This window comes from Trachypithecus francoisi, unplaced genomic scaffold, assembly GCF_009764315.1.
Source record: "Trachypithecus francoisi isolate TF-2019V2 unplaced genomic scaffold, Tfra_2.0 Lachesis_group8, whole genome shotgun sequence".
Lineage (NCBI taxonomy): Eukaryota > Metazoa > Chordata > Mammalia > Primates > Cercopithecidae > Trachypithecus > Trachypithecus francoisi.
In genome coordinates, this window is record NW_022681473.1 from 105664038 (window position 1) to 105689037 (window position 25000).

At 47.1% G+C, this 25000-nt stretch overlaps 1 protein-coding gene across 15 annotated transcripts in view; it reads left to right on the forward strand.

Annotated features, from left to right (window-relative positions):
• Positions 1-25000, forward strand: part of CEP164 (centrosomal protein 164) — a 95881-nt gene that overhangs the window by 14554 nt on the left and 56327 nt on the right. For 10 of the 15 annotated variants that reach the window (XR_004436109.1, XR_004436110.1, XM_033206843.1 and 7 more), the window contains exons 2-5: positions 4604-4706; positions 10156-10267; positions 18794-18992; positions 21803-23479. Coding sequence is in view for 13 of the 15 variants with exons in the window: in XM_033206843.1 (XP_033062734.1) it covers positions 4625-4706; positions 10156-10267; positions 18794-18992; positions 21803-23479 (2070 nt within the window). In the remaining 2 variants the exon portion in view is untranslated. Of the gene's footprint in view, positions 1-4603; positions 4707-8719; positions 8980-10155; positions 10268-18793; positions 18993-21802; positions 23480-25000 lie in introns of those variants that run through there. The other 5 variants (XM_033206853.1, XM_033206854.1, XM_033206845.1 and 2 more) reach the window with 4 other exon arrangements.

Genomic DNA, 25000 nt, shown 5'->3' on the forward strand with positions numbered 1-25000 from the left:
ACCAAGAACACGCCACTGCACTCCAGCCTGGGTGACAGAGGGAGACTTCGTTTCAAAAAAAAGAAAAACAAAAGGTAAATAGAGATAATTACATATGTAGCAAATTAGTCTTTTTGCCATGCTGACAGAGACTACCTGTCCCGTCAGGTAGTCTGACAGGCATCTGAAGCTTGATGGGGAAAGCAGAACTGGTGAGACTTGAGGGAAGGGTCCAGGGCCTGTATTTAGTCAGAGTCACTGCTGGAAGAGGAGGAATGCTTGCCGTGCTTGTGGTGCTTGTGCATCTTTTTATGAGCTTTCTGTGCTTTCTGGAGATGGGATGCATCTAGGGGATAGTATTTCTCAAATGCAGAATTTCTCAAGTTCTCTGAGGTAGTTAAGATAGTACCTCATATACAGTACATGCTTGAGAAGTGCTTATTCACCCCAATGTTCAGGCCACCACTGGGCCCTTCCTGCCCATGGATTCTTTCCTTTTCTCTTCTCCTCTCCCTAAGAGGATTAAAGATTCAGGTGACTCTAAGCCACCGAGCCGTGGGCCCCATCTGCCACCGTGGTTCCTGGTCCTTTTCTGCTCAGCTTTTTAGAGTCGGCCGTGGTCAGGCCTACGTCACCTCTGTGCGTGTAGCACAGTGGGGCATCATGTCTGCAGGATGTTACGGGTTCTTCTGAGGGTTGGTAGCGCATTCCCGCTTCAGCTTATGTACTGCTGAAAGAAGCCCTTTTTCTTCGGTGTTTTCTTCCTGCTTGGAGGTGGCATGGTGGGAATGAGAGGGGCAGAAGCTGGCTTCCTTCAAGTTCAGTGCACTGACAAAGGGAACCATGTCTTGTGAGTCCTCAGGCAGGACTCTGTTGCCCACCTCTTAGCTATCACGGTACAGAGAGGGGGACTACAGTAAACAGTCCCTGATGGATCCTTTGTTGCTTGTCAGGGCTCTCTAGGAAACTTGGAATAGATTCAGAGCCTCCAGATCCAGCCATTTCCTGAATACTCTTTCCAGGCCAGATCCTGATTTTTTTTTTTTTTTTAACCAGAGAAATAATTTTATTTGGACTGAGAGCTGGAGAACGAGAATAGGACCCGAGACAGCATATTGGGCTAAGGAGGAGAGGTGAGGTTCCAAAACGGCAGTCAAAGCTCATCAACCGAACGGACTCTACTTCCCAGCAGCCTTGCACTTAGTGCAACCAACAGAAGGCCTGCTGGGGAATGTATTTGCCACTGAATTCCCCAAGTATGCCAACATTACAAAAAAGATAGAGGTTTTTCATCGTAATTGAATTTCCACAAACCTCCCCAATCACAAGTATTATAAGCAGAAGTAAAAAAAATTACATTTTACAGATCTCAAACTTGTCTTCAACATTTAGTTCATCGCCTTCAAAAAAATAGCTCCCCTGCTAAACTCATTAACTGTATGATCTATCCAAGCAGCAAGAAGATGGCCAGGCCATGGCAATCCTCTTCCCATTTTCCCTAGCCACTCAGGGCTCAACAGCAGGGTGAGGCTCAGGTGCAGGTAGGGGGTGGGGAGCACAAGGGCTACTTTCCCCCAGTGCAACATGGCATCTGAAGCTTGATGGGGAAAGCAGAACTGGTGAGACTTGAGGGAAGGGTCCAGGGCCTGTATTTAGTCAGAGTCACTGCTGGAAGAGGAGGAATGCTTGCCATGCTTGTGGTGCTTGTGCATCTTTTTATGAGCTTTCTTCATTTTCTTCTGCCTCTTCTTGTCCACCATCACTGCTGGTCCGACTGTGCCAGGAGCCAAGGGATTTGCAGGAGGGATTCCAGGGGCAGGCAGTGGGTACGGAGGAGGGTAGGGACCCGAGGGTTGGCATCCTGGATATCCTGGCTGTGGCACAGGATGAGGGGCTGCATGTCAGGGGAAAGCTGGATTGCCCTGGGGAGCTCCTGGGGGAGGAGGACAGGGGCCTGGGGGAAAGGGTGGATTGATAGGTGGTGGGTGGGCAGGATTGGAACCTCCAGGGCACCCAATGTTGAGGGGGATATGAATTTGGCCCTGGCTGTCTGGTGTTGGGATTCCACATGTTTAGGTGTGTCCTCCAGCCTTTCCATGGCCGCCTGGGCTTGATGTGGTCTCCCAGGTCCTAACCTTTTTAATAGCTGGGCCTTTCTGCTTGAAGAGGGCCATTTCATCCTTGCTGCTCCAGGAGGAACAGTGGCAGCTTCTGAGGAAGTGGGGACTGGAGAGGTCCGGACTTGTGGCTCCAGACTCCTGTTGGTCACATCCGGTGTGGCCAACTGCTCTGCGGGTCAGGGAGGTGCTCTGAGCAGGACTGTGTGTGGCAGCAGTTTCCCAGGCAACCTGCTTCATCAGGCTGCAGCATGGGAGCTGCCATGGGGAGAGTTGGGGGGAACTGGGGTCCTGAGGTAGGGGTGGGAAGAGAGGAGCAATTCTGGAAGTGCACCGACTTGTCAGTTGAAGAATTTGGCACTGCCCCATCCCTGGAGCTAGAAACCTTGGGTTCTGTCTTAGCTTGGGCTGCCATAACACAATACCGTAGACTAGGGGGCTCAAACAACAGAAATCTCTTTTCTCATAGTTCTGGAAGCTAGAAGGCCCATATCAAGGTCTCTTCCGGGTTCCTGCCTTGCAGACAGCTGCCTTCTTGCTGTGTCCTCATATGGCAGAGAGAGAGCTCTAAGTCACTAGGCAGTGGCCCCCATCTGCCACCCTGGTTCCTGGTCCTTTCTCTCTTTCTCTCTTTTTAATCCTATCAGGCCATTTAACCTTAATGACCTCATTTAACCTTAATTACCTCCTAAAGATCCAGTCACATTGTGGATTAGGGCTTCAATATGTGAATTTTTCTTACTTTGAGAGGCTGAGGCGGGAGGATTGCTTGCACCCAGGAGTTCAAGACCAGCCTGGGCAACATAGTGAGACACCATCTCTGTTAAAAAAAAAAAGGTACAATATATACGTATGTGCATTTTGGAGGGATGTAGCTCCTTTCCACTCTTTCCCTCATATCCTGGTCCTATTAAGCTTACCATCACCGGGTCCGTTCTGACTGTCCCTTCTTCATTCCCCTGCTGCCGTCCTCGTTAAAGCCCTCGTCATCTTGCCCCTGGGCAGCAGCCTCCTCAGGTGGTTTTCCTGACACCAGTCTCTAATTTCTCCAATCCATCTGTGCCAGTCCTGCCAGAGTTCTTGTCCTCAAAAAAAGGCCACCCTGTGATACTTTGTTTCACCAGATCCCTCAGTGCCTCCTCTCTGCCGTAGGACAGGGTGGAGGCTCTTTAGCATGGTCTGCGAGGCTCTGTGTGAGCAGCGGGTCACACACGCTGGTATCCGCACTCTGGAACACCTGTCTGTACGAGATGCTCCCTCTGTCTAGAATGCCTCTCTCCACCATCAGAATTCTTGTCAGCCTTCCTTCCTTCCTTTCTTTGGGGGAATTTTTTGCCCTTATCTTAGTACTCCCAGAACAGGAAGCTTTTTTCCCTTCAGCCTTGTGCTGCTCTTGAGGTCGTTCCCACCACTGGATTGTAAGCTTCCTGAGGGCATTTTGGTTATGAATCGAGACATCCGGACAGGAATATGTGTTGAGATGGGGGTGTGCCACGGAAGTGTGCTGGTGTATGGGTGTCTGTGTGCTGCTGGTTACTTTGGTGTCCCTAGGATTTTCTACTTGGTGGTTCTGTGTTGTCATTGTCTCTTCTATCTGGGGGAGGTACAAAGTCAAACTCTTGACAGAGCCAGGCTTGAAGATGTTTTGTGGTTCACCAAGTGTTCATCAAGCCTTTGAGAGACCTTTTCCAGGCGCAGAGCCTGTGAGCCTTGAGTTGCTGGTTTCACCCTCCACTATACCTGGCACTTGGGAAGGCCCTGGCCAAATTGCTATGCAGGGTCTGGTTTGATCCAGATGCTCCATGACCCAGCGCCATCGTTTCCCCTCTTTTTTTTTTTTTTTTTTTTTTTTTGAGACGGAGTCTCGCTCTGTCGCCCAGGCTGGAGTGCAGTGGCCGGATCTCAGCTCACTGCAAGCTCCGCCTCCCGGGTTCACGCCATTCTCCTGCCTCAGCCTCCCGAGTAGCTGGGACTACAGGCGCCCGCCACCTCGCCCGCTAGTTTTTTTTTTTTTTTTGTATTTTTTAGTAGAGACGGGGTTTCACCGTGTTAGCCAGGATGGTCTCGATCTCCTGACCTTGTGATCCGCCCGTCTCGGCCTCCCAAAGTGCTGGGATTACAGGCTTGAGCCACCGCGCCCGGCCTTTTTTTTTTTTTTTTTTTTGAGACGGAGTCTAGCTCTGTCGCCCAGGCTGGAGTGCAGTGGCGCGATCTCCGCTCACTGCAAGCTCCGCCTCCCGGGTTTACGCCATTCTCTTGCCTCAGCCTCCCGAGTAGCTGGGACTACAGGCACCAGCCACCTCGCCCGGCTAGTTTTTTGTATTTTTTAGTAGAGACGGGGTTTCACCGTGTAGACCAGGATGGTCTCGATCTCCTGACCTCGTGATCCACCCGTCTCGGCCTCCCAAAGTGCTGGGATTACAGGCTTGAGCCACCGCGCCCGGCCCGTTTCCCCTCTTAAGCTTGGTCACTGATTTTCTCTTTTGGTGGGGGTCTCTGGGATCTAGGTGTTTGAGCCCAGATGAGTCATGGCTGGACGACCTCTCCGCATAGGAGATCAGCTGGTTCTGGAAGAAGATTATGATGAGACCTACATTCCTAGTGAGCAAGGTAACAAGTCTGCGAAGAGGCCAGTGGTGTATTGTGTTTGTTTTTTGAGGACAGGGATTATGTCTGGTTTATTTTTGTTCTTTCAGTGCAAAGTATGGTACACGTACAGAGTTGCTTAGTGTATTTGGGTTAGGTCCGATGTGAGCCTACCTTGGCCTCTTGACTGTTTTTTTTTTTCAGTTTCTTTCTGTTGCCCAGGCTGGAGTACAGTGGCATGATCTCAGCTCACTGCAACCCCCGTCTCCCAGGTTCAAGTGATTCTCTCACATCAGCCTCCCGAGAAGCTGGGACTACAGGCGTGCACCACCACACCTGGCAAATTTTTGTACTTTTAGTAGAGATGGGTTTCACCATGTTGGACAAGCTGGTCTCGAACTCCTGACCTCAAGCAATCTGCCTGCCTCTGGCTCCCGAAGTGCTGGGATTATAGGCGTGAGCCACCATGCCCAGCTACTTGCCTGTTTTTGTAAATAAACCTTCACTGGAAAACAGTCACACTGGTTTATGTATTGTGTGTGGCTGCTTTTATGCTATAGCTGCAGAGATGTGTGGCTGTAAGAGAGATATATGACCCACAAAGGCTAAAATAGTTACTATCCGGTTGTTTACAGAAAAATTTGCTGTCTCTGAGTTAGAGCAATGATTAGATTTAAATAGAAACATATTAGGGGATATCTAAATACAGTGTGTTCTGAGACCAGGGGAAACCCAATTTCCTAAACACAAACTTACAGCAGAGTTTTTTTAAACAACAAGAATAACATTATTAAGAACAATAACAACATAACTTATTATGTGCCAGCCTCTGTTTTAAGCACTTTACATGTATTACCTTATTACCTTTTGTTTTTTTTTTTTTTGAGACAGAGTCTCACTCTGTCACCCAGGCTGGAGTGCAGTGCTGTGATCTTGGCTCACTGCAACCTCCCTTTCCCAGGTTTAAGCAAATCTCGTTCCTTAGCCTCCTGAGTAGCTAGAACTACAGGTGCCCGCCACCACACCTGGGGAACTGATTTTTGTATTTTCAGTAGAGAAGGGGTTTTACCATGTTGGTCAGGCTGGTCTCAAACTGACTTCAAGTGATCTTCCCACCTCTGCCTCTCAGAGTGCTGGGATTACAGGCGGGAGACACATGCCTGGCCCGTGTATTACCTTTTCAACCCTCACTGCAACTCTCTGAGTTAGGTACTATTATTATCCCCATTTTACAGATGGGGAAACCAAGGCACAGAAAGATTAACTTCCTGTGGATATACAGTTCTATTCTAAGTGGTGTGGCTAGAACCATCTCCAGGTATTCAAACTCTAGGGCCTGCACTTTTTGTTTTGTTTTGTTTTGTTTTTTTGAGATGGGAGTTTCACTCTGTTACCCAGGCTGGAGGGCAGTGGCGGGATCTCTGCTCACTGCAACCTCCGCCTCCCAGGTTCAAGTGATTCTCCTGCCTTAGCCTCCCCAGTAGCTGGGACTACAGATGCGTGCCACCGTGCCTAGGTAATTTTTTTTGTATTTTCAGTAGAGATGGGGTTTTGCCATGTTGGCCAGGCTGGTCTCAAATTGACTTCAAGTAATCTGCCCATCTTGGCCTCCCAGAGTATTGGGATTACAGGCATGAACCACTGTGCCTGGCCATAGGGCCTGCACTTTGAAGCACTAAGCAGTTTTTTGGAGTGAAAGTTTCTTTGAAATTCTGACGAGTTATGATCTGAGCATACAAAGTTTGCTTATAATTCAGGTGGTTCATGGACCTGAGAGCAGGGTGCACAATTTTTGCACCTCTAGAAATATGTGGATCTCATGTTAAATATTGGACTGTGCTTATAGCATAGGGCGTTTGTTTGTTTTCCATATTTTTGTTTATAGAGACAGTCTTACTCTGTCTCCCAGGCTGGTATGCAGTGGCTCCATCATAGCTCACTGCAGCCTTGAACTCGTGGGCTCAGGTGATCCTCCCATGTAGCTAGAACTACAGGTGTGTGCCATGTGTCTGACTAATTAAAATAAATTTTTTTATAGGGATAGGATCTCACTGTGTTGCCCAGGCTCATCTTGAACTCCTGGGTTCAAGTGATCCTCCTTTCTGGGCTTCCCAAAGTGCAGGGATTACAGACATAAGCCACTACGACTGGCCTCTTGCTTTCTTTCCTACTTTCTCTTTAGAGACAGAGTCTTGCTTTGTTGCTCAGGCTGGAGTACAGTGGCGTGAGCTCGGCTCACTACAGCCTCCAGGTTCAAGTGATTCTCCTGTCTCAGACTCCTGAGTAGCTCGGACTACAGGTGCATGCCACCACACCCAGCTAATGTTTGTATTTTTAGCAGAGACAGGGTTTCACCATGTTGGTCAGGCTGGTCTTGAACTCCTGACCTCAGGTGATCTACCCACCTCGACCTCCCAAAGTGCTGGGATTACAGGTGTGAGTCACTGCACCCGGCCATGACCGGCATATTTCTTAAATTTGTATACATTTGGTTGCTGTTGTAAATGGAGTCAAAGGTTTTTCTAAGGATGTTTATAAAAACTTTCTTCTGCCCAGTCCAGGTGTAGGCATTCTAACCTCAAGCCACCATTTTCTTTTCCTTGGTTATCTCAGTAGCTTCCTAATCAATTAGCCTTACTGCTTATAAAGCAGATCACGTCAGGGTTGTGCTTTTGGTATCCCCCCACCCCCATAACTCAACATAACACCCTTGATGGGATTGCAGGGCTCTGTGACCTGGCTGTCTCTACCAGTCACATTGGAATTTTTTTTTTTTAGACCGAGTTTCACTCTGTCACTCAGACTGAAGTGCAGTGGCGTGAACTTGGCTTACTGAAGCCTTGACCCCTCCCCTGGGCTCAAGTGATTCTCCCACCTCAGCCTCCCAAATAGCTGGGACTACACAGGTGCCTGCCATCAGGCCCAGCTAATTTTTGTATTTTGTTGTTAGAGATGGGGTCTTGCTGTGTTGCCCAGGCTGGTCTTGAACTCCTGGGCTCAAGCAATCGACCCACTTCAGTCTCCCAACGTACTGGGATTACAGGTGTGCATCACCATGCCTGGCTATACTGGCTTTCTGACAGTCCCCAGAGCTACCGGTTGTCACAGATCCTTTGCACCTGTGCTGCTTCTGCCTGAATGCTCTTTCTCTAGTGCTCTGCATGGCTGGCTCCTTTCGCTTGTGCAGGTTTCAGTTAACTGTCAACATTGCTGAGAGGCATTCCTTGACCATCGTTTCTATTATTATTATTATTATTATTATTTTGAGACGGAGTTTCACTCTTGTTGCCCAGGCTGGAGTGCAATAGCTTGATTCCTTGACTATCATTTCTAAAGGAATGCTCTTCCACCCTGACGTTCTCTAGCGCATACCTCATTTACTTCCTTCATTGTGTTTATCAGAAGTTTTAATTTTTGTATATTTAACTGTTTACTTCGTTGCTGGCTGTCTCTTCTACTAGAATGTAAGCTCCACAATGGCAGTGACTAGTTTTTTTCTTATTCATGGCTCCTAGTGACTGGTACATAGGAGACATTCAAACATATTTGTGAAAAATGGATAAATTAGTCTGGTCAGTCAAGTTCCAGGCAGTCCTTTGAAAAAATATTTTCTCTTTCCTAGTTCCCAGGTATGTCAGCCTCCAAATTCTCCACTGCGATGGCTTGTTGGTGATGCCCTTCTGGCCTGGGCTATTACCAGCTTAAGCATTCATGTCATTTGCCTATTTATTTAATCATTTCTGGGGGTTCTGGTGACATGTTCCAATGGTTATCTCATTTATCTTTTTTACTGTACATGAGATAGCTCTTTTTTTTTGGAACAGGATTTCACTCTTATCGCCCGGGCTGGAGTACAATGGCGGGATCTCAGCTCACTGCAACTACCGTCTCCTGGGCTCAAGCGATTCTCTTGCCTCAGCCTCCTGAGTAGCTGGGACTATAGGCACATGCCACCATGCCTGGCTAATTTTTGTATTTTTTATAAAGATGGGGTTTCTCCATGTTGCCCAAGCTGGTCTCAAAATCCAGAGCTCAAGTGATCTGCCCACCTTGGCCTCCCAAAGTGCTGGGATTACAGGCATGAACCACAGTGCCTGACTGAGATAGTGCTTAAGTCAGTACATATATCTCCACTGTCCTTCAGTTCTGTGGCAAAAGAGCTTTTCTAAATACTTGATTTCCAGAGTACAAAAAAGTTTTGTGTGTTTGTTTGAGATGAAGTCTTGCTTCGTCCCCCAAGCTGGAGGATAGCCTTGCCCTCCTCAAGCTCATTGCTGGCTGTCTCTTCTACTAGAAAGTAAGCTCCCACCTCAGCTTCCTGGGTAGCTGCATCTATAGGCACATGCCAGCACGCCCAGCTAATTTTCGTATTTTTTGTAGAGACCGGTTCTCACCGTGTTGCCCAGGCTGGTCTTGATCTCCCGGACTCAGGCGATCCTCCCACCTTGGCTTCCCAAAGTGCTGGGATTACAGGCATGAGCCGCTGCACCCAGCCAGAACAAAAGTATTAGGGTCGTAATATATAGCAACATTGAAAAAGAGGCAACTCCCTTCATGGAAGAGGGGGTTCAGCCTGCTTGAGTATCATCCACTTTCTCAGCTCAGATAGCTCCCTGCCCCTAGGCAGAATCAGTCACTGCCTTCTCTCTGCACCCATAGCATACAGGACATGTCTTCATTACAGCATGTGTCACCTGGGTTGTACTCCATTTGTGTGTTTGTAATGTCCTCAAGGAGCACAGTCACTTGTAGTTGTTCAGTACATGTTTGTTGACTAAATGATGAGTGCTTTTGCACCAAGCTTTTGCAAATCTTGGGAGAGCTTACTACCTTCTGATAAGGCTGTGCTCATCCTGGATGGTTCTGGCTATGGTTTTGGGGTTCTTGCCTCTGAGGCCCCCGCTGGAATGAAGTCTTGGTTTTATTTTATTTTTTACCTTTATTTGTTTATTTATTTTTGAGACAAAGTGTTGCTCTCGTCACCCAGGCTGGAATGCAATGGCGTGAACTCGGCTCACTGCAACCCCCTCCTCCCAGGTTCAAGCAATTCTCCTGCCTCAGCCTCCAGAGTAGCTGGGATTACAGACACATGCCACCACACTGGGCTAATTTTTGTATTTTTAGTAGAGATGGGGTTTCACCATGTTGGCCAGGCTGGTCTCGAACTCTTGACCTTGTGATCCACCTGCCTCGGCCTCCCAATGTGCTGAGATTATAGGCATGAGCTACCGCGCCTGCCTATTTTTTGCGTTTTTAATGCTTGGCTTCAGATTATATCATTGTAGTGTAGAGATAGCATGCTTGGATTCAAGTGTACCATTTATAATTGTAAGGAAACAATTATATGTTTATTGTTTATAATTTAAAGAATATGATTTTCTCATTGATGGAGAGAAAAGACAAAGTAGAAAGATTGAGAGTTTTTTTCTTCTTTTCATCTCTTTTACTTTCCCACCTCTGCCTCTCCTTTCAGAAATTCTTGAATATGCCCGGGAGATTGGTATTGATCCCATCAAGGAACCAGAACTGATGTGGCTGGCGCGGGAGGGCATTGTGGCCCCACTGCCTGGGGAGTGGAAACCATGGTAAGTCAGTAGGGGGTGTGGCCCAGTGACTTGGCCTAGCAGAGGCCGAGGGAAGCTAACACTGGAGATGAGTTTGGCCTGGCCTACTTTTCCAATCCTATCCTGTACCGTCAGGGACAATACTGTGCCACCCCTCTGCTATGCTGCCTGCTATTTCAGGCTTCATTGTAGGCTGACTGGACAGTCCCTAGGATGGGGTTCAATGCTTATATCTAAGGTCACAGAAGCTACTGCCATGGATCCGGTCCTCTAGCACCAGCATCTGTTTAGGATGTGCTGAGGGGCTGTTGTTACTCCTGACAACTTTACCTCCTTAGCATTTCTAAAATGGATGCTGGTCTTGCCGGGCACAGTGGCCCACACCTGTGATCCCAGCACTTTGGGAGGCTGAGGTGGGTGAATTGCTTGAGGTCAGCAGTTCGAGACCAACCTGGCCAAGATGGTGAAACCCTGTCTCTACTAAAAATACAAAAAATTAGCTGGGTGTGGTGGCACACACCTGTAGTCCTAGCTACTCAGGAGGCTGAGGAGAATAACTTGAACCTGGGAGGCAGAGGTTGCAGTGAGCCGAGGTTGTGGCACAGCACTCCAGCCTGGGCGACAGAGCGAGACTGCATCTCAAAAAAAAAAAACCAAAATAAATAAAACTACACTTAAAAAGATAAAATAAAATAAATAAAATAAAATGAGATGCTGGTGGTAAAGAGGTTTGCAGTGAGGCCATGCAGACCAGCAAAGGGTTTCTGTGTCCCTTGGGAACACCTGGCTCTGCCATATCTGAACTGATGTAACCTATTCATGAATAGGTTCCCATTCACGGATTCATTGGTATTTTCATTTTGGCTAGAGCTCTTTGGGTTGGAAGGAGCAGCGATTCACTCAGGTTGTCTCAGGGAGACAGAGGTTTACGGAGAGGAAAGACAGAGTGGCCAAGGTTGGGGAGCTAGAAGGAGCCATGTCACTGCTGCTATCTCCCTCCTTCTCCTGAGGACTGCAGGGCTCCCTGCTCATGGTGACACTGTTCTCTGTGTTCTCCGTGTCTACTGTGTCCTCCTGTCTTGCATTACTCTTCCTAATCACATGCATAGAGCTCTCTCCAGCTTGTCTCCCTAAAGTGAGTGCCATAAATTTATTTCCTACCTTAGACTGGGATTTCCCTATGCGTATCCCATACTGGTCCTCAGGTATCCTAGGGGTCCCCTTTTCTGCTGGTTTTGTGCAATTTTGTAGACAAGGTGTAATCATCCTATTCTTGTTCATACCATTCATTGTGTTGCCCATAGCCCAAAGTGATTACAGTTGTCGGCTTACTCTTAGCTGAAGGATCACAGTCCTTCTAACTTTTCCTCCCGTGGCAGGCTCTTTGTTTTCTTGATCTTTTTTTTTTTTTTTTTTTTTGAGACGGAGTTTCGCTCTTGTCGCCCAGGCTGGAGTGCAATGGCATGATCTCGGCTCACTGCAACCTCCACCTCCTGGGTTCAAGTGATTCTCCTGCCTCAGCCTCCCGAGTAGCTGGGATTACAGGCATGCACCACCACACCTGGCTAATTTTGTATGTAGAGACGGGGTTTCTCCATGTTGGCGAGGTTGGTCTCAAACTCCTGACCTCAGGTGATCCACCGGCCTCGGCCTCCCAAAGTTCTGGGATTACAAGCATGAGCCACTGAGCCCAGCCTGTTCTCTTGATCTTTTTAGCCACCTTTCCTTTAACCTTCTCCCACCTCTATTGAAGTAAATTTGTCAGGACTTTACACAATGTTTGAGGTGCTAAGGACTTCTGGTCATGTTTGTAGGATAAGTTTATAGGAGTGGATTCTGTTTCCAGTACCTAACTTGATGGATGGAAGGAAACTGTCATTGGTTATGGGCCAGCTGCGTGCCAGCTTTTATGCCAGCTGCCTTTATATACCTGATAGTGGTGGCTAACACTCTTTTTTATCCTGTAAGGAGAGTGTGAATTTTTTCACCTTTTTTTTTTTTTGGAGACGGAGTCTTGCTCTGTCGCCCAGGCTGGAGTGCAATAGCGCAGTCTTGGCTCACTGTGACCTCTGCCTCAGCCTCCTGAGTAGCTGGGATTACGTGCGTGTGCCACCACGCCTGGCTAATTTTTGTATTTTTAGTAGGGACGGGGTTTCACCATGTTGGTCAGGCTGGTCTTAAACTCTTGATCTTATGATCTGCCTGCCTTGGCCTCCCAAAGTGCTGGGATTACAGGTATGAGCCACCGTGCCCGGCCTATTTTTCACTTTTTAAAATAAATTGGCCAGGCGTGGTGGCTTACACCTATAATCCCAGCACTTTGGGAGGCCGAGTTTGGGGGATTGCTTGAGCTCAGGAGTTTGAGATCAGTCTGGGCAATCTGGCGAAACTCTGTCTCTATAGAAAATTCAAAAATTAAGTGGAGGTGGTGATATGCACCTTTAGTCCCAGCTACTTCGGAAGCTGAGTTAGGAGGATTGCTTTAGCCTGGGAGATTGAGGGTGCAGTGAGCCGAGATTGCATCACTGCACTTCAGCGTGGGGGAGAGAGAGAACCTGTCTCAAAAACAAATAAAATGAGTCATTAAAACGTAGGTATACATACATTTTACCCTTCTTCTTCTTTACCTGTCTTTTACCCTTCTTCTTTTCCTAAGGGTAATTACTATTAATTGGTAAATTCTCTCTAGATTCTTTTAATACACATGTATGCACCCCCTCCCCCACAATGGTTTAGTTTTAAACATAAGCACTTTATTATATACACTGTTCTTCTATGTCCGTTTGTGTAGGCCTACTCATTCTTGTATCAGCTGCATACTTTCCTGTGTAGAGATGTACCACAATTTTCAAAAATCTTAATTTATTTGACTAGTCTTATATTTAGATATTTTCCTAATTGGCCATGAAGTGTGAGGCTGTTTCTGGATCCTCTGCTCTCTTCCACTGAGTTGTTTGTCTGTCTTCACACCAGTACCATTCTGTCTTGATTATATAGTTTTATGATAAATCTTGAAATCATTTAAGGTAAATCCTCCAACTTTGTTCTCCATTTTCAAAGTCACATTCTAGGTATTTTGTATTTCCATATGAATTTTAGAATAGCTTATCAGTTTCCAAGGCCAAGCACGGTGGCTCATGCCTGTAATCCCAGCCCTTTGGGAGGCCGAGGCGGGCAGATCACTTGAGGTCAGGAGTTCAAGACCCGTCTGACTAACATGGAGAAACCCTATCTCTACTAAAAATGCAAAATTAGCCGGGCGTGGTGGCACATGCCTGTAATCCCAGCTACTAGGAAGGCTGAGGCAGGAGAATCACTTGAACCCGGGAGGTGGAGGTTGCAGTGAGCCGAGATCATGCCTTTGCACTCCAGCTGGGCAACAAGAGCGAAACTCCGTCTCAAAAAAAAAGAAGAGCTTGTCAGTTTCCTATTAGGATTTTTATTTTTTTATTTTTTTATTTTATTTTATTTTTTTTGTTGAGACGGAGTCTCGCTCTGTAGCTCAGGCTGGAGTGCAGTAGCCGGATCTCAGCTCACTGCAAGCTCCGCCTCCCGGGTTTACGCCATTCTCCTGCCTCAGCTTCCCGAGTAGCTGTGACTACAGGCACCCGCCACCTCGCCCGGCTAGTTTTTTGTATTTTTTTTTTTTTTTAGTAGAGATGGGGTTTCACCGTGTTAGCCAGGATGGTCTCGATCTCCTGACCTCGTGATCCGCCCGTCTCGGCCTCCCAAAGTGCTGGGATTAGAGGCTTGAGCCACTGCGCCCGGCCCCTATTAGGATTTTTATTGTGGTTAAGTTGACTCTGTAAATCAATTTGGGGAAAATTGACTTTTTTTTTTTTTTTTTTTTTGAGACGGAGTCTCACTCTATCGCCCAGGCTGGAGTGCAGTGGCCGGATCTCAGCTTACTGCAAGCTCCGCCTCCCGGGTTCACGCCATTCTCCTGCCTCAGCCTCCCGAGTAGCTGGGACTACAGGCGCCCACTACCTCGCCCGGCTAGTTTTTTGTATTTTTAGTAGAGACGGGGTTTCACAGTGTTAGCCAGGATGGTCTCGATCTCCTGACCTCGTGATCCGCCCGTCTCGGCCTCCCAAAGTGCTGGGATTACAGGCTTGAGCCACCGCGCTCGGCCAAAATTGACATCTTAAACAATACTTTCAACTCATGAACATGGTCTGTTTCCATTTGCAGTATTTAGGTTTTCTTTAATGTCTCTAGCACATATTTACCCTGTAGAAAAATGTAATCTGCAAATAAGGACAATTTTTTTATTCCGTTTTTAGTATATTGAAGTTTTTGTTGTTGTTGTTGTTGTTTTTGAGATAGAGTCTTGCTCTATTGCCCAGGCTGGAGTACAGTGGTATGATCATTACTCACTGCACCCTCTAACTCCTGGGCTCAAGAGATCCTCCCACCTCAGCTTCCCCAGTAGCTGGGACTACAGGTGTATGTCACCATGCGTGGCTAATGTTTGTATTTTTTTTTTTTTTTTTTGAGACGGAGTCTTGCTCTGTCGCCGGTCTGGAGTGCAGTGGCCGGATCTCAGCTCACTGCAAGCTCCGCCTCCCGGGTTTACGCCATTCTCCTGCCTCAGCCTCCGAGTAGCTGGGACCACAGGCGCCCGCCACCTCGCCCGGCTAGTTTTTCCTATTTTTAGTAGAGACGGGGTTTCACCGTGTTAGCCAGGATGGTCTCAATCTCCTGACCTCGTGATCCGCCCGTCTCGGCCTCCCAAAGTGCTGGGATTACAGGCTTGAGCCACCGCGCCCGGCCTAATGTTTGTATTTTTTTTGTAGAGATGGGGTTATGCCATATTGCTCAGGGTGGTCTTGAACTCCTAAGCTCGAGCAATTCACCTGCCTCAGTCTCCTAGAGTGTTGGGGTTACAGGCATGAGCCACAGTGCCCAGCCTAGAAATACTATCAATTAAAAAATTGTCAATAAAAAAAAATAGTCAATCCAAGGGCAACAAATAACAATGGATCATTTTAAATTGCATTTCCCAAGTTGTTTGTAGAGTTGAACTGGCCATCTGTTGATCTTTTGTGATTTACCTGTTTATATCTCTTGCCTTTTTGTCTAGTAGATTGCTTATCTTTTATTTTTGTTAAGGTGACAGAACTCTTTGATTATTCTGGGTATTCTGGGTAATAGTATCTTACCCAGTGGTATCTTACCACTATTTCTACTATTTTATCCCAGTCACATGTCTTTTAATTTGGTTTATGTTTTCTTTTGTCATAGTGAAGTCAATACATTTGTATATATTTTTTCTTAATTGTGGTAAAATACATATAACATGAAAGTTACCATTTTAAGCATTTTTGAGTGGACAATTCAGCAGCATTAAGTACATTTACAATGTTACATGGCTATCACTACCATTCATCTCCAGAATTTTTTCATCCCCAAACTGAAACTGTAGCCATTACATATGAATTCCCCATTTTCCTTTCTCCTTAATCTCTGGCAATCACCATTCAGCTTTCTGGCTCTATGAATTTGCCTATTCTAGGTACTTTATATAGGTGGAATTATGCAATATTTGTCCTTTTGTGTCTGACTTCTTTCACTTAGCATAATATCCTCAAGGTGCATCTATGTTGTAGCATGCGTGAGAATTTTTTCTTAAGGCTGAATAATATTCCATTGCATGTATATACAACATTCTATTTATCATTTCTTTTTTTTGTGAGATGGAGTCTCGCTCTGTCACCCAGGCTGGAGTGTAGTAGTGCGATCTTGGCTCACTGCAACCTCCACTTTCTGGGTTCAAGTGATTCTCCTGCCTCCGCCTCCTGAGTAGCTGGGATTACAGGCACGTGCCACCATGCCCGGCTAATTTTGTATTTTTAGTAGAGATAGAGTTTCACCATGTTGGCCAGGCTGGTCTTGAACTCCTGACCTCAAGTGATCCGCCCGCCTCAGCCTCCCAAAGTGTTGGGATTACAGGCGTGAGCCACTGTGCCCAGCCCTATTTATCAATTTTTCTGTCAATGGACATTTGGCCTTCTTTCCGTCTTTTGGCTATTGTGACTAATGCTGCTGTGATTATTGGTGTACAAATAGCTGTTTGAATTATTGCTTTCAATTCATTTGGATATATGCCCAGAAATGGAATTGCTGGGTCACATGGTAATTCTATTTTAAATTAAATTAAATTAATTTTTTTCTTAGAGATGGGGTATTGCTCTGTCACCCAGGCTGTGCAGTGGCGTAATCATAGCTCACTGTAGCCTCAAACTGCTGGGCTCAAGGGATCCTTCTGCCTCAGCCTCCTAAGTGGCTGGGACTACAGGTGTGCCCCATGGTACCCAGCTATTTTAAAATTATTTAATCTATTGTAAAATATATTTTATATTTAAGTTAAATTTTATTTTATATTAAATTTGATTTAATTTTTTTGAGGAACCCCCATGCTATTTACCAAAGTGGCAGCACCATTTTACATTCCTACCAGCAGTGTGCAAGGGCTCCTCTGTCTGCCAGGCTGGCAGTCAATGGTGCAATCTCAGCTCATTGCAACCTTCACCTCCTGGGTTCAAGTGATTCTCCTGACTCAGCCTCCCAAATAGCTAGAATTATACACGCATGCCACCACGCCCAGCTAATTTTTTTTTTTGACGGAGTCTTGCTCTGTCACCGAGGCTGGAGTGCAGTGGTGCAACCTTGGCTCCCTGCAACCTCCACCTCCCCCGTTCAAACGATTCTCCTGCCTCAGCCTTCCAAGTAGCTGGGATTACAGGCAAGCGCCACCACGCCTGGCTAATTTTTGTATTGTTAGTAGAGACGGGGTTTCACCATGTTGGTCAGGCTGGTCTTGAACTCCTGACCTCGTGACCTGCCCACCTTGGCCTCCCAAAGTCCTGGGATTACAGGCGTGAGCTACTATGCCCAGCCAATTTTTGTATTTTTTAGTAGAGATGGGATTTCACCATGTTGATCAGGCTGGTCTCGAACTCCTGACCTAAGGTGATCCACCTGCCTCGGCGTCCCAAAGTGCTGGGATTACAGGTGTGAGCCACCGCACCTAGCCTTGTAGCCTTGAACTCCTGGGCTCAAACGATCCTCACACCTCAAGTCTCCTGAGTAACTGAAACTACAGATGTGTGTCACTGTGCCTGGCTAATTTTTTTCATCTTTTTGGAGACAGAGTCTCACTATGTTGCCAAGGCTCATTTTTTGGATTTTTGGTAATAGCCATGCTTACAGTGTGAAGTAGCATTTCAGAATAGTTTTGATTTGCATTTGCCCAGTGTTTAGTGATGTGGGACATCTTTTCATGTGCTTATTGGTCATTTGCATATCTTCTATCAGTGTCCTTTTTTACCCCTGATTTTTTTTATTTCTGCTCATTTTCTCATTTATTTTTCGTTTGATCTTATGTTTGAATTGAGATTCGGCTTGTCAGATTGCATAAGGAGCTTGATTGGGATTGTATTGGATTTATATATTAATTTTGGGATTATTGACATCTTTACAGACATGAGTCTTTCTATTCTGGAATACTGAATGCCTCTCCCGTGGGTGTTTTTCTTTTTTCTGACTTTTCAGTAAAACTCTATAAAGATTTTGCACATTTTAGGTTTATGCGTGAGTATAAAATATTTTGCATTACTATTGTGAGTGGACTTCATTTTTCCTGTTAGCTGTCCTAATAGATTGTTGTTAATGGTGGATGAGATGAGTGGCTTATTTTGGACTTGTCCATGTTGAAACACAGATTCTTGAAATAAACCTCCTACATTATTTTCTTCTACCATAGGTCCACACTAGCTTGGATTATTACTTTTTTTTTTTTTTTTTGAGATGGAGTTTCGCTCTTGTTGCCCAGGTTGGAGTGCAATGGCATGATCTCACCTCCCGGGTTCAAGTGATTCTCCTGCCTCAACCTCCCGAGTAGCTGGGATTACAGACGCCCACCACCACCCCAGCTAATTTTGTATTTTCAGTAGAGATGGGGTTTCTCCATGTTGGTCAGGCTGGTCTTGAACTCCTGACCTCAGGTGGTCCACCCACCTCGGCCTCCCAAAGTACTGGGATTACAGGCGTGAGCCACCGCGCCCGGCAGGATTATTGCTTCTTATGAGTTTAGAGTCTTCTGTAAAACCAGAGCTCTCACAATGCATTGTTCTTCCTCAGACTGTTTATTAAAATATTAAGATTTATCCTAGCATTTACGTTCAACATACTATAGTTTTTATACTTCTCCATCTAAATAAAACCAAGTTTGTTCCTACACTAGTCCAGCATGCATTCTCAAGAACTCCAGTGATTATACATCAGCATCTAGAGATTAGGTATCCCAATCCTTTCTTCCCATAGCTAAGCTAACTCCTTCTTAACCAAATGGTACCCTTTGACTCTGTGTTAATCCTTTCCTTCCCTCCGCTCTTAACCCCTCTCATTCCATCTTCTCCCTCCCTTTTTCACCCCCGCTGTTCCTCCTCTTTTACCTCCTCTCCCTTTTTCTTTTTTTCCCCTCTTTTTCTTTTTCTTCTTTTATAACTGAGCAGGGACTAACTTCTGAACTCTGCCCGTCCCCAGCCAGGACATCACAGGTGACATTTACTATTTCAACTTTGCCACCGGGCAGTCTATGTGGGACCATCCATGTGACGAACACTATCGGAACTTGGTGATCCAAGAGCGGGCAAAGCTGTCAACTTCAGGGGCCATTAAGAAGAAGAAAAAAAAAAAGGAAAAGAAAGACAAGAAGGACAAAGAGACCCCCAAAAGTTCCCTGGTGAGTCAGTGGATGCCTCCTCCCAGAGAGGCCAGGGCTGAAATCTGGAGGGACATTGGGAACCTCTAGGTGTCTGCAGCTGGGAGGTTGAAGACAACAGTTAGAATATGGTAAATTCTTGATAGTATATCATCTAAACTTTGCCTGTCTTCTGGTCGATTTTCCTTTCAGATTTTGGAATTCTGGAAGTTGTTGCCACATCTACACATTTCCTTTTCTCCCCACTTGGGAAGTGCGTGTTACCTAATAGGACTGATGAGAGAGAGTGCTCTTCTGGAATGGTTTTTGCAGTGGTAGTAGCAGTAATGGCATCTGCTGCTCTGGAGAGTGGGGACTGGAAGTGGTTGGCAGAGGCCAGTGAGCTGAGTGAAGTGTCCTTTCTCCTATTCAGAGTCAAGCCTCCCCAGTGTGGGTTCCTTATTTGTCTTAAGGCGGTGTGAATTCCTAGATGTCAGATGTAGCCATAATTTAGTTGTCAAAACACCGGGTGCCTTCAAGATTCCAAAGAAAAGCCTTGGGCTTTATCTGCTCATCTAGATTGTTGCCAGTGTCCTCAGTGAGTGGTGGGTAACTGAAGTTTAATTGCAATGTGATTTCCTTGTTGTTTTTTTTTTGAGACGGAGTCTCGCTCTGTCACCCAGGCTGGAGTACGGTGGCGTGATCTCAGCTCACTGCAACCTCTGCCTTTCAGGCTCAGGCAATTCTCCTGCCACAGCCTCCTGAGTAGTTGGGATTACAGGTGTCCGCCACCATGCCTGGCTAATTTTTGTATTTTTAGTAGAGACGGGGTTTCACCATGTTGGCCAGGCTGGTCTCAAACTCCTGACCTCAAGTAATCCACCCGCCTCAGCCTCCCAAAGTGCTGGGATTACAGACAAGAGCCAGCATGCTCAGCGTGATTTCCTTGGTTATAAGTAGCTTTTGTATTTGAGTTCAAAGTATTCATATTAATTATTGTTTTATTTGTCCCTTTAGTACGTCCGAACCTAGGAGGTGGAGTTATTGCCCACATGATTTAGGTGGAGCAACTAAGACCTGGAGCCATACCAAACTGAGGCCCAGGCTCTCCCAGAATGCTGTGGTGGTCCCTTTACCCAGGCCTGGGGCAGGTGGGACATGCTGAAGAGAGGGACGGACATAGGAACTCAGCTCAGCCAGTGGGGAGCACTGGGAACATCGTTTCCACCCTCTTCAGCGGCCCACTTGTTTCGCTCTTACAGCTTTTATTTCCCTTCAGAGCCTTGTGCTTCCTCTGGTCCAAGCTCCGCAGACACTTCTCTCTTCCCTCCCCTCCCTGACATACTACTCATGTTTTGAGAAACACGGTAACAAGCCCATTCCTCCAGATGGAGAAAAGAGGGCAGATAATTTCCAGCTAGGCTGGATTTTCCAATGTCATGTTTTTGAATGGCACAAGGTGGCCACAGGGCTTTTCACGGACCCCGGATTATTTGAAATGGTAGTCAGGCATCTGGGCAGGCTGTGGCTTGACGAAAGGCGGGAGATGGAATGAAGTGAGGGTTCTGAGGTGGAGAGCTGGGTAAAGGACTGAGATGTAGATGTGTGATTGGGTTCTTAGAGCCCTCTGTTAAAAAGAGTTCCTTCCGTGATTGCAGGAAGTGAAGAAAATGGGACAGCCCTGGGCTGTCAGTCCAGTTCTTAGGGCTCAGGACAGGTGCCTCAAACTTGAGTTTGTCCAGGGGACAGCTCTGAGCCAGGCAGGCAGCCTGGACGCAAGTGGTTTGGACTCTCTGGAGGTGTGCACTCACAGCCAACTGGGGTTCAGTGTGAATGTTGGTAGAGGGGTGGTTGAGTTTTTAAAAGTTTTTCTAGCCCAGAGGGTCTGTGACCATGTGGAGGTCTCTCAAGCAATAGCAACTGGTTTGTTTGGTAGACAATGCTAGACTGAGATTTCAAGTCTCGGGTCATTTGTTATGCTTCTCTTCTCTCCCTGTTAAAAAAATTTCTGGGTGTCCTTGATAAGGTTGGTGGACTTTTTTTTCTTCTTCTTCCTTTTTTTTTTTTTTTTTTTGAGACAGTGTCCTGCTCTGTTGCCCAGGCTGGAGTGCAGTGGCATGATCTTGGCTCACTGCAACCTCTGCCCCCTGGGTTCAAACAATTTTCGTGCCTCAGCGTCCCAAGGAGCAGGGATTACAGGCGCCCACTACCGTTCCCAGCTAATTTTTTGTGTTTTTAGTAGAGATGAAGATTCACCATGTTGGCCAGGCTGTTCTCGAACTCCTGACCTCAAGTGATCCACCCGCCCCAGCCTCCTAAAGTGCTGGGATTACAGACATGAGTCACCACACACGGCCCAAGGTTAAAACTAATCAATCACAGAATCTGAGAGCTGGATAGTACATTAGGGATAGTCTGGTTAGTGATTTTCAGACTTTAGTTTGTAGTAGAGCCCTGTCTTCAAGTCAGTTCCTCTATAGAGGTCCAGCTTATACAAAAAGAAATGGAGCTTCTTTGGTTGGACTTGGCAGTGTAGGTCTTTGTGACTCCTTTTCTCTGTCACATGCACAATATAGTACCCCAAGGTACTAAACTTCCCAGGTTCCATGGAGCAAGGTTTGCAAACCATTGATCTAGTCCAGCCTCTTCTTCGTAGATAAGGAAACTGGAGCCTAGAAAACAACATATTTCAGCCCAAGAGAGTTTTTATCTTTTCTTCCCTCTTCAGTTTGTGCTTTACTTTGAATAGAGAGGGTGGGTTTCTGCTGAGGGCTTACCAAGGGGTAAGGTAGCAAGTGTAAATCAGAAGTGCTTTGTCTTCGTTTTCTCTGCATGTTTATATACCCATCTAGGAAACGCAGCCTGAGGAGGGACTTCTGCCTCCTTCATCCTTTCTCTGCAGCCTGTCCCCTCCGTCAGCATCTGGGCTTCCTGATCTGGACGTAGATCAAGAGATTCAGGCTAGAAGTGAGGGATCCTATAACAAAGGAAAGAGCCCAGGCATACTGGGCGACATCCCCTGGCATTTTATGGGTGCCCTTCCCAGAAAGCTACAGCCACTCTCCAAAGGCCAAACTTCCCAAATCCACCAGGTCTTTGCTGACATGGAGAAAATTTTAGGCAGGGCCTCAGCCCAATGCAGGAGAGAATTAGGTGATCAGCAGGGTCTGGAGAAACTCCAGACGGCGACAGAGAAAATCTACCTGGGGTTTTCAGGCCCTGAAACAGAAGAGCTGGAAATGAGGATCAGACAGCAGAAACTGGGCACTCCAGCCCCTCAGAACACTGGGCTTCTCCAAAATGTGCAGGATGTGGTAGAAAGCAGGAGCCAGGCTCCTGTCCACTCAAAGCTTTCTGAAGCCATCAAGGGCCTGCTGCTGAAAGGGGAGCAGCACAGCCACAGCTTAGCCAAACTGAGCTCCACTGGCCCTGGAGGGGACAAGGGCCAAAGCCCCATTCCCACGTCATCCCCTGAGGAGGAGCCCTCCCTGTCCTCTTGTTCTTCCGGCCACATGTTGCCTGCCAGGAAGAGCAAGTTGTTGTTAGATAGCAGCCCTACTGAAGACCTGAGCTGGCAGGGAGTTCCCGGGGAAAGTGGGAGCGTAGGCAGCGGGAGGAGGAGGAGAGAACCTCCTGGACTGTGGATGGAACAGGTCTCCAAGCTTGTCAATAAGGATATCCCAGGAAGCTGCAAGAAAACAGAGCCCAGTGACCCTGAGGCTCTAGGGGCCTCAGTTGAAGGACTACCTCAGGGGCTCTTGCTAATACCACCTGAAACCCTGGCATCAGAACCAGCTCAGAATCCCCTTTCAGGGAGGGGCCCCGGGGAGCCTCCTGCCGGTGAGAAGAGACAGACCCTCGGGTCTGCAGAGCTCCCTTATAAAGATCAGAAGCCTAGTATGTCTGGGCCTGACTTGGAGAGCAGCAGCAGCGGCAGCAGCCTAGCCTCACACCTGGGCTCTCCCGTCCTGGATGAGGTGAACAACTTCCCTTGGAACCTGCAGAGCTCACGGGGATCTGAGGAGGGTGTGGCTCAGTCAGACTTGGGTTTCAGAGATCAACACTTCAGCCCCTTCTCAGTTCCTCACATGTCCCACATGCAGAGCCCTGTCGAGGAGCAGTCAGAAAGTGAAGACTACTCTGTGGATCAGAGGTTCTACCAGCACATCCTGCAGATGGCCAAGATCTCCAGGTGGCCGGAGGGCCTGGGGCTGCCTGAGAGCATGCAGGACATGCTGTGTAGACACAGTGCCAGCACAGTCTGTTGCATGGCAGCTGAGTCTCCTAGGATGGCTAGTGAGGGTGAGCACGAGGCCATCAGAGTCATGGAGAGGGACTCGAGGCCTCTATCATGGGAGCCAGAGCTGCTGGAACATCCTCAGGAGGTGGCCCTTGCCCCTGCTGGGCAGGAGGCCTCTCAGCAAGCTCACTTCCAGCCAAGCAGCAACCCCCTCAGGCAGGGGCTAGTGCAGCAGAGCTCCAGCGGAGGGCTTGCTACAGAGCCAGGCAAGATGCAGCATCTCAACCAGGTAGGCTTTTTAGTGAGCGTGGCCTAGAGGCCTAAACTTGGCAGGGAGGGAGCAGGTGGAGTTGGTGTCTTACCACAGCTGTCAGGCCTGCGTTCCTGTTACCCACCCTTCCTTGGTAACTACTGGCCCTTTAACTACCGAAATGGCCATTTTATGGGATGACACATATTTGAAGTTTCTTCTACCCTATCACCTGCAAGATGGGGCTAAGGGTATCTATGACTTACCTTCCCTGGCTATAATTGTAATTCATAGGTGGTTCATGTGCTTTGACCTTGATCAGTTTTGAGGGTGAGCAGAACGTCGCTAATCCTGGCATATAAACACCTTCCTGGGATTTGGGAAGCTTTTCCTGTCAGCTGATTCTAGAGAGAGATCCTTCAACATAGGCAGCCTATCCCAAAGCTCTGAACTTAATCCCAGCACTTTGGGAGGCCGAGACGGGCGGATCACAAGGTCAGGAGATCGAGACATCCTGGCTAACGTGAAGCTACTATCCTGCTCATTAGCTACTTCTGAGAATTACCGAGACAGCTTGCAGTGAGCATTGCCACTGCACTATCTCGACAGAGAGACTTATCTAGAAATCACACAGAACTAGAAAGTTAATATCATGTTTTTTTATTTTTATTTTATTTTTATTTTTAGACAGGGTTTTATTCTGTCACCCAGGCTGGAGTGCAGTGGATCTTGGCTTACTGCAATTTGCATCTCCATCGCTTGAATCCCAGGTTCAAGCGATTTTCATGCCTCAGCCTCTCGAATAGCTGGGATTACAGGTGCTCACCAGCCAGTTTTTTTGTGTTTTTAGTAGAAATGTAGTTTTGCTATGTTGGCCAGGCTGGTCTCGAACTCCTGGTCTTAAGCAGTCCACCCGCCTTGGCCTCCCCAAGTGCTGGGATTATAGACATGAGCCACTGCACCTGATTAGAGAGTTAATATTCTTTTTTTAAATTTTTTTATTTTTTTGAGACAGTCTTGCTTTGTCGCCCAGACTGGAGTGCAGTGGTGTCATCTCGGGTCATTGAAACTCTACCTCCTGGGTTCAAGCTATTCTTCTGCCTCAGCCTCCTGAGTAGCTGGGACTACAGGCGTGTGCGAACACGGCTGGCTAATTTTTGTGTTTTTAGTAGAGACAGAGTTTTGCCATGTTAGCCAGGCTGGTCTCAAACTCCTGACCTCAAGTGATCTGCCTGCTTCGGTCTCCCAAAGTGCTGGGATTACAGGTGTGAACTGCCATGCCTGGCCTGAGAGCTAATATTCATGAGAGACGGAGGCCAGAACCTCTCTCTGCCATCCAGTGAGCTGCTTCTGCTCTTTGCCTCCTAGCGTCCCCAGAAAACCACATGGATAACCTGTGTCAAGCTTGTGTAGACCATATTTGTGACTTCACTCTTGAGTTCACTTCCTCCCCTACTGGGATTTATCAAATGGCTGACCTTGCCCTATCATTCTCCCTTTGTCCCTTTAAAGACTCACCATATTCTTCATTCAGAAGTTAAGTTGGATCAGAGACCGTGG